Raw genomic sequence first — 10,216 nt, 5'->3', positions numbered from 1 at the left:
AACATACAGGATATTCAAAAGTTCGTGAAGAATTGAAATTTCGTTCGAAGAATCACTGTTCCTGTCAACAACCAAACTTCGACTGAGGAATAATTACCCTTCCACAAAATTTAACTATTTCGATCCCTTCATTATAAAGTTTTTAATTTTCCTATAGCCTCGGGCTATTTATAAATTTCTCGGAGAAAAAATTTTACAGATTCTCCGACGTAATTAACCCCTTACAATACGATTTCTTTCATTGTCATGTTGATTAGCATACTCTACACGAGACAGAAAATTTATATTTGTTACATTATATGACTGCATTGTTTTAAATGACAACATATTCAATTTTTATTGTAACATATTTTTGAACATTTAGTACATATCGAATATATATCATTCGAGCAAGGAGGGGATAGTTTCACCCTTAAAAATATAAACGAAGGAAAGAAATTTAATTTTTTAATATCTTTAAATTTTTATCTTAAATTTTTTTAATATCTGGTGCAATTTTAAAAATATGGAAGTTCTATCTCAAAGAAAATAAAAAGGGGTGCAAAATCTAATTTTCGCTGGAAGTAATTTCTTAATATCCAATAAAATTGTAGAAATATTTATGCAGAGAGGGAAACACCTACAAGATACCTTATTTATTCAGGAGGTAGTTTCGTACTACGAAAAATAAAAACATTTAATTTTCACTGCAAATATTTTGTTAATATACGGTTAAATTTCAGAAATAAACATGGAGATATGGTAATGTCTAGACATCGTTATTAAGGGGGTAGTTTCACCCTGAAAAAGGTAAGAATGGCGTGAAAAATTTAATTTTTGTTATAAACATTTTTTTAATGTCAAAACAATTTTGAAAACACATAAAGAAATAGAGTAAAATATACATATCGCAATTAAAAACGGGCTATTCCGTTCTAAAAAAAAATAGGAAAAGGGGATAAAAAGTACAAATTTTATTATACACATTATTTTAATATTTGATAAATTTGCTGAATATACAAGAAAATGGAATAACATCAGGATGTCGTTGTTAAAGGGGCAGTTTCACTGTGCAGAAAATAAAAAGGAGATGAAAATTTTGTTCAGGAGCAATTAAAAGTATGAAATAAAATTGTCCGACATTCGTACCGGCGATTCCCGTCAACCACCGCTAAAAATCATCGAAAAATCGTAAATTATCCGTCGCGAAGCGTGCTCTTATTATCCGTCTTATTATCCGTCGACGACGAGCCAGAACTAGCGTAATCGTCTAACTCCCGCGAAATTTGCCCTAATCGCGATCATCTGAAGCTCTAGTGACTCCGTGTCATTGTTACAAGTACGCCAACGATATTTCACCAAGTTCTAATTTGCTGGATCAACCGAAACTTGCTGGACCAATTGAATTTCGGCGGCTGGGGGTCGCGCGAACATGATAATCACATTTCCGATTCGGCGCGAATATTTTTGGCTCTGTGCACTGCCGGCACTACACCATAAATCGCACGGAACGAAAAATGGTTCGATGGAACTCGAGCGATAAGCGAAAATGGAACATTGTTGGTCGTTTTTCAAATTCGCGTGCTTCTAATATGTTCGAAACGTTTCTCCGGCGTACGAAATCACCGTGATTCTGTGAAACGAAGTATTCCCTTTCCAACGAGTCCAAGAACATTGATCTGCGATATTTTGTTGCCAATTCATGGCAGTTTTGAAAAAAAGTGTCCAAGGTTAGTGTGATTTCTGAGGTCGTGGAATTCTAGGCGAACATTTTTTAGGGTGGTGTTCTTCGACTCATTTTAAAAGTCCAAGTTTCCAGTTTCGTAGCATCTTAATTCTTCTGTTTAATAAATTTTATTTCGTTAATACCCTGCACTGTAAATACAAATGTTTCCGTCTTGTCGATTTCTCATATTCGCATACGTCTGAGTGGTTCAAAAAATTGTTTAGTTCACAATTATTTTAACGAACGAAGTCTCCCCTTTCGAATGAGCCCGAAAATATTGATCTATGATTTTTGTTTGCCATCGTATAGCACCTTGGATTCTCTTCCGAATGAAATCCTGAAATTCAAAATATCGTAACTTTGTTAACAAAAAAAACTATAAAATGGTGTCCTTAGATACATTTCAAAGGGTGAAATCTTAGCTTTCGCGCCGTTTGGATTATTCAGTATTAGTGCCTTTGTATCTTTAAGACCCCCCATTCTAAGTAGAGATGGTAATTTTTTGGTTATTTTCAAATTCACATTTCTCTCATAATTTAAACTTTTCATAGCGATTGAAATGACTATGATCTGATAGAATGAAGTCTCCTCTTTCCATTGGGACCAAAAACAGTGATCTACTAGCTTTCCTTGCCATTTTCTGCCATTTTACAACATTTTATGCTACTTTATCCCATTTTATGCAATTTTAGGCAATTTTATGCTATTTTATACCATTTGATGCCATTTTCTGTGTACGGAAATTATTCAAAATTCAAGCAATGGATTTTCAAAAACATGTAATTCGCTATCCTCTCTACAATGATTGCAACTCTGTTACATAACGAATGTATTAGAGGCTGAGCAAAGCCGCTAATAGGATTCACGTCTGCATGCAATTCTGTTAAAGGGGTTTAATTGATTATTTTAGTTGCAGTCTGTTAATATCCGTTTTAACACGAGACCGCAAGCTTCTGTTAATCCACTAGATCGCGACGCGGATCGGAAATTACAGTGAGAACGCAGCAGTCAATCGGATGTGTGCACCACTTTGATTATTCCTCTATTGTAACTACATATCCGTATTTACAAACTTCCCTTTTTATTTATCATCGTATTATATTCATAAAATTCTGAACATTTCTTTATCGTTGCGTCAATATTTATTTTTAAAGAAATTGAAAACATACTGCAAAATTTGTTATCAATGAAGCAGACTGAGAATTTATTAATTGCTCAAGAATTTGTATACATTTGTCTACGACAAATGATACAAATTATTAACATTATATTTACAATGAATTATGAACAATTTTATTACAGCAACAATTGTTGACAATATATTTACAATGAATTACGAACAATTTTATCACAACAACAATTGTTAACAAGCCACAATTATTAATAGCGAGAACTTTGTATAATTATGATATTTGCATATTTTGAAAGCGTACGTTGCTAAACAGTAATTGTCGATTTTGGGTTAGCTTTCGTCACAGAGCATTTATTAGGCGATAAAGTCGTTCCAAATCCTGTTCTTTTAATAATAATCTACGAAAAGTAAGATCAATTGTTAATAATGGCAATAGAATTTTATAAATTTATGACGAAACATCATTATTCAAATGCAAAATGGTGGAATCATCGGAAGCCAAATTCGGTCATATTATAGAGTATTGTATTTGTATGTCGCGATCGACGTAGACAATTTGTATTTAACACAACCAAGCTGTGGATAATAACAGAAGATAATAACAATAGCTAATAACGAAAAGAAAAGTGCTAATCGTGCGAACCGTTCGGTTTCCCTTTGGAGCGGCTTCGCGGATTGAATCCATTGAATCTAAATCGTCTAAACAAACTGCAGTCAACCGAATTGTTACTGCTAATCAAATCGGACGCACCAAAACCGCCGTCGCGCCGGTGTAAATGAAATTCAACGTGGCAGGCGAATTGGATTGGAATTATACGTTTCTAATTCCGCGTGTACGCGGGACATTACCAAGGTTCGATTAACCGCTGGCTAGTTCGAACGTGAAAACGACAAACCTCCGGACAGTGTTAATAACGGCGTCGTTTAAACCACTCTACAATAATCCATAGATCGCCGATTGGAATACAAACTGTTCCGAAATAACAATCAAGATATCGCATTTCAAAAATCGAAACATTTAGGTACCATAATCTGAAAAATTAAAAATTACAAATTCGAAAATCGAAGAATTTAGAAATCGGAATCTCAAAAATTAAAACATTTAGGAATCAGATGACTTCAAAATTCTAAATTTAAAAATCAAATGACATAAAAATCGTGAATTTAAAAATCAAAGAATTTATAAATTGCAATCTTAAAAATCAAATAACATAAAAATCGAAGAATTTATAAATTGAAATCTTAAAAATCAGGAAATTTAGAAACCAAATGATTTCAAAGTTGTTAATTTAGATATCAGAAGACTTAAAAATCGTGAATTTATAAATCGGACAATTCAGAAATTGAAATCTTAAAAATCGGAAACTACAGAAACCAGATAATTTCGAAATTGTGAATTTAGAAGTATGCGCATTGAAACATCGTACCTTTCAAAACGGCTGGATCGAGAAACTGCAAGTTTCTCGGAAAGGAAGAATGTGTTTAATCCCGGCGTATAAATATTTCCAATTTGTTTCTACGGCGGCATCGTTCCGCTGATATTTCACAGAAAAAGATGTTGGTTCCGAAGGAACGGACGCGACTTATTCATCACGACCATGAATAATAATCATAAAAGAATAACTGCGATTCCGTGCGAACTTTATGAATTCCGGAATTCTCGGCGATTTGCTTTATTTATTTTACGTCGGCGTTGCGCCGCAACAATGCAAATGTTGATGCAAATGCGCGAGTGCCTGATCTCCGTTCCTTCATGAAGTGGCTTAAACGACGAGTAACCAGGCAGAAAAGTATAAATTTCATTGTTTTATTTCTACACTTTTCATTGATAAGTCGATTGATAAATCGACGAGATTCCAATAGCAATGCATAGCGAATATATTTTGGTCAATTGGTGTTATTTTAATCATTTCGATGATAATTCTAAAGATAATAATTTGAAGGATAATAATTTCAAGGATAATAATTTCAAGGATAATAATTTCGAGATCTATATTTCCAAAGATAACAATTTCGGAGATAACACTTTATAGAATAACAATTTCAAAGATAATAATTTCTAGGATAACAATTTCAAAGATAATTATTTCTAGGATCACTTCGAAGATAATAATTTCGAAGATAATAATGTCGAAGATGATCACAATGTCGAAGATAACAATTTCGAAGATGATAAGTTCAAAATTAATAATTCCAAAGATAATTTCGAGGATAATAATTGACAACTTCGGTCAAAATTATATTATCGTAATCGTGCTAAACACACGTAAATACTAAATAAAATATAATTTTCTTGATATCGCGATATCTTCTTTAAGAATCGTACAAGTTCTTTATTTTCTTGACTACTACAGTGAAGTCACGATGCTCATCCCCGATTCTCTCGCGGAACGGTACGTTATCCCAGCCAAAGTTCCTGTAATTGATCCTTTTAAAGACCTTAAAGCGGCACCTCCTCGCGATGATCTGCGCGTAATTGCAAGTCATGACGGCAGTCACTAACTTCGGTACGCCCAGGTAATGACGGATTATACTATCACCTCCAGTATCGGCTAATGGTACTTTCACATCTTCTCCACTACCCAGCGCATTGGCAACATCCACGGACAAGCAGACTAAGCTCTCGCCAATATTTTGCTGCTGCATCTCCGGCAGCGTAGCCAGGAACATACACTCCATAATACAATCAACATCATAATATTCGAATAAATTTATCTGGTCGTTTATAGCAATCATCAAATCTAGGTAGGCATTGGCCGTGTGATGTTCACAATCTTCTCTGAAGCTCTCAAGCCAAGTCATTTCAGGAGGATGCCTGATGATCGGGGGAAGTCGATCGTACGGTGGTTGCCCCCACAACCACCGCGGGTCAATTTCATCTCTTTTTATTTTCTTAATTTTATTGAGAACGACACCAACAACTTTCTGAGTCTTGACTTCGATTGCGACAAGGCTGACACCGTCTCTAGTAACTGCCAAACACACCTCCTCGAGCGCTTTGACGCTACAAGGATCCGATAACAGATTTATGCCTTTGCAGATGCTCTCGTTGGGGAAAAAGCTTTTCCTTATTACTTCTAATGCTCCCTCCAAAGTATTCTCCGTCAGAGACTCGAACTCGATTTCTCCACCATTTATGGAGCCCCACTGAATGCAGGATTCAGTTGTAGTTCTGGAACTGAACGAAAAGAAACTATTAATTAGTATGCACGTATCTTGCAGCTTCTGATGGCGTGTGGTATAGTAATATTAAACGGTATATTAAACGACGGAAGCTTTAATCGAATCAAGTTTGCAGAAACGTTTGGAGATACAGTAATGTCTCCCTAACTGACGCTCGGATTACGCACAGAAATGGACAATCTCGGAAGAGGAGACACGATTACTCGAGCCTCGCGGCTCGTTTTTATAGTTATCGGTGAATCGACAACTTTGTAGACGACTCGTTTTTATAAGCGAATAAATTGGAAATATTTATACGCCAGGATTAAACACATTTTTCCGTTCCGAGAAACTTGCAATTTCTCGATCCAACCGTTTCGAATGGCACGATGTTTCAATGCGCATACTTCTAAATTCATAATTTCGAAATTATCTGGTTTCTGTACTTTCTGATTTTTAAGATTCCAATGTCTGAATCGTCCGATTTTCAAATTGACGGTTTTTAAATTCTCTGATTTATAAATTTACAATTTCGAAGATAGCTGATTTCTATATGATCTAATTTTTAAGATTTCAATCTCTAAATTTTTTGATTTACAAATTCACGATTTTTAAGTTCTTCGATTTCTAAATGTACATTTTTTAAATTATCTAGTATTTAAATGTTATAATTTTCAAGATTTCAATTTACAAAAATTTGAATAATCGTATCTCCTCTTCCCGACTTGTCCATCTTCGTGCACTATCCGAGCATCAATTAGGGAGAATTCTCCGTATCCGGCCAAACTAGAGGCTGATTCGTGTCTCGATGAAAAATATATTTTATTTATAAATATTTAAATTCGTAAAAATAAATTGTCTTTCTTATACCCGACACACGGAAAACATTAGTCAAAACAAGTGACTGAAGAATGTTCGCGGAAAAATATAGCAAAAATGTACGTACCATGCCATTTTAGTTCACTAAGAAATTGTCACTATGCTTCACTGGGAAAATTAACTGAGAAAATTCGCCGAAGTCTTCGCACTGATCACTGCTGTTTGCTGATTGCTGATTGTTGCTGCACTGATCACAGAATGAGTGTTTCCGTTGACATCGGCAGGCTATTTATACTGTCCTTGCTAAAGGACAGAACGTCCTAATCAGCAAGGACGAACAATGACAAAAGGATACTACCGGAAAAGATGCGCCAGGTATGAAAACGTCTCCCGTGGAAAACCATTAGCCACCGCTGCCGGCTATCAGGTAAGCACATGTACCTGCGATGACCGGTCGTGTCATACGGATTTTGCAAGGATTGGCTCGTTCGGTTAAATTAAAAAAAAAAAGAGAAGCGGCGGATTAGGCCGAGCCAGTGCAAATGAGTCAATGAAGGAACCATTGTAAACAGGCTCGCACCGAGCCTTGATGAAAATTATGATTTGCAAGGGAAAGCAGAACCTACCGGGACTAAACAGGGTCTGGTTATTTACGGTAAATAAATAAAACAATATCTTATTTTAAGTTTAACAATGTATAAATATGTTTGACGTTCAAAATAAGAAACGAGACTCCTATTTTATTTATTGTTATTATTAATAAACAAAATTATATGGATTAATAGAAAATATATTTCAAATGATATTTAAAATTTCATAACTGAAATTAAATGATTATTACAATTGACTAATTATGAAAATGATGTAAGTCCATTTAAAGCCAGCAAACATGTATTATTTTGATTAAATTACATATTGATAAATTAGTAGTATTTTGTTTTTTTTGTACATAATATAACAGCTGTCTGTTGAAACGAACGACGTGATATTATTTCATGTGGTAAAATGATATAAATGCAATGCATATGCGACAAATGAACGCAAGTCGCTAGCTGAAATCTACACATGCATTCGACTGTGCACTAGCAAAAGTCCCGAAAAGCTGTTATTGAAATTAATTTCTCAATGCCATAAATAAAGTTTTTATTTTCAAATAAAACTTTTTTTAATAATCGCTCTATTTGTCATAGCGTGTCATAGCGTATTGGGGATCTCAATTTTGTATCGCGCCTCGGGCACCAGTACGCATTAATCCGCCAATGCTTCAGAGGACTGTTCATTTCGCCCTTGCTGAAGAACAGAGAACCTCGTATTCGTCAAGGACGAACAATGCCGGCGAAAAAGATGCCGGGCATGAAAATGCCTCGCGAATACAACCCTTGGTCGCCGAGGCCGGCCATCAGCTATATGTATACAGTGACTCCCACTGATATTCGAACACTTTTCAAGGTGCTATTTTAACTTTTTTAAAATTAGAGTAGACGATTTGAATTTTTTTTTAGATCATAGAGGGACCTGTATAATAGATAATGTTACAATTTTGCTATTACATACTTGGAATGACAAAACGAAGTAAAAAACTCTCGTTGTTTAACTTTCTTATCTGAGGAAGCTATTTTTGATCACTTTTGGGCTAATTTTGCCGATTTTTCGAACTTCGAGATATTTAATTAATGATTGTTTAATAAAATATTTATTAATAATTTCAATATATATCATTAGTTAATTATATTTATTAATAATGACAAAATCTATAAATTTCGAATACTTCTTTTGAAATATGAAAGTTAATTATTTAATAATAAAAAAGGATGTTTATATTATGAAATCTAACGAAAATGTAAAAAATGCGTCTTGTAGATCTCGGTAAGTTATACGCATGCTGAAAATTTCATTGAAATCGTTTAACGCAATGGTAAGTTACAAGCGTTAAAAGATTGTAAAAATTGCAAATTTCTCATACTTATTGATCAAAAGTGTAAAAGGTCGGAACAAAACTGCGATTTTTGCGATCATTAATTATTTACAGCTCGTACGAAGGTCAACCGATTTCAGTGAAATTTTTAACATGTACATAACTTATCATTATCTAAATAATAAATGTATAATTATAATTATTAATGTTATATAAATAATAAATTAAATTTTTCAAAATAAAAAAAACACTATTTTCAAAATTAACCATTGAGAAACGATTAAGATTTCCGAATGATTCAATTTGTATTGCGCTTGTCCTCTCGATGATGAATTGTAGACAATATCGATCTATCCGTGGGAAGCAGTATTTTCGTGAAAACGTTATTCTCCCTTATACATTTTAGTATTTTACAGTATTATATATCGCCCGCAGTCGTTTGCCAAAAGTAGAGTCGGTGGCGAGTTTTCGTCGAGTCCCTCATTTCTTTCTGCTTCCTACGAGACAAAACGCTTTTCTGATTTATTACCTGCTACGGTTAATCCTTGGCATCCGCAGATATTTTCGATGTAACGATCAGACGCAACCATAAATTCGGGTCTACTCACGCGAAAACGGACACCGTTCGGAGTACTGTTTCGGATTTTGTTTAAATGTGACTACGTTGTAGCTTCTAGCGACTTCGAACATATTTCACAAAATCTTAAAAATTTTCTAAATTTCCCCTTTGACAGGCCCGTGAAACAAAGTCGGACGTTAAGTTAATTATAATAATAAAATGGAATTTATAATAAAATGAAATATAATAATATAATAATTTTACCGAAAACGATTTCTAAAATGCCATTTTTTAAATAATTTATTAACACTTATTGGACAAAATTAAATTGTATTTAACAAAATTATTGAATTAAATTAACGAAAATTGTTTATAGTTATATAATTATTATTATTATTGAAAATTAAATCATTTAATTAAAGAAAATTATTCGAATGCTTTAGTTGCTAATTTAAAAAATCGTCAACTTCTCATGTTGTTTCGAAAATCTTTAAAAAATTAGTGTTTTCCTCAAGGTTGTTATTATCATTAAATATATTTTGCTACGTATTTTCCTAGAATTAAACAGTTTAAACAAACATCAGATATTAATGATTATAAAATTGAATACCCGGAACAATTTTTAGTAAGTTACTCCAACTCGAAAAATTTTTCTATAAAAAAAGGTCAGAGTCTCGTGTTTTTTTCCAAAAAATTCTTAAAAATTGCTTAAAAATTAGTATTAAGCTCAATGTTGTCGTGGACAAGAAATATTAATATTTTCTTGCAAACGTAAAAATACGCTCGCTCCAGATAAAAAATTGTTTAAACAATCACTTCATACAATTATAAAATTGATCACCCGTGATGCTCGTCGAGCCATTGCTGCATCAAAAAACCGTACTAAAAACCATACAACATAAAAACAACATTAAATACATAAAC

At 33.6% G+C, this 10,216-nt stretch overlaps 1 protein-coding gene across 1 annotated transcript; it reads right to left on the bottom strand.

Moving 5' to 3' along the window:
- Positions 1 to 631: 631 nt before the first annotated feature.
- On the bottom strand, positions 632 to 7,060 carry LOC143261745 (uncharacterized). The gene is made up of 3 exons (XM_076527971.1): positions 6,946 to 7,060; positions 5,609 to 6,015; positions 632 to 657 (listed from the first exon to the last, which is right to left on the bottom strand). Exons 1-3 carry the CDS (start codon positions 6,951 to 6,953, stop codon positions 632 to 634), a joined length of 441 nt encoding a protein of 146 aa, XP_076384086.1. The 5' UTR covers positions 6,954 to 7,060.
- Positions 7,061 to 10,216: the final 3,156 nt, after the last annotated feature.

This window comes from Megalopta genalis, unplaced genomic scaffold (assembly GCF_051020955.1).
Source record: "Megalopta genalis isolate 19385.01 unplaced genomic scaffold, iyMegGena1_principal scaffold0066, whole genome shotgun sequence".
Classification (NCBI taxonomy): Eukaryota; Metazoa; Arthropoda; class Insecta; order Hymenoptera; family Halictidae; genus Megalopta; species Megalopta genalis.
This window is presented reverse-complemented; position numbering and strand designations above follow the sequence as displayed.

Coding starts and splice junctions, on each gene's coding strand:
- LOC143261745 (XM_076527971.1), bottom strand. Junction 658..5,608: donor TGAGAGCTTCAGAGAAGATT/GTGAACATCACA, acceptor TATTTTTCGTAG/TACGAAACTACCTCCTGAAT.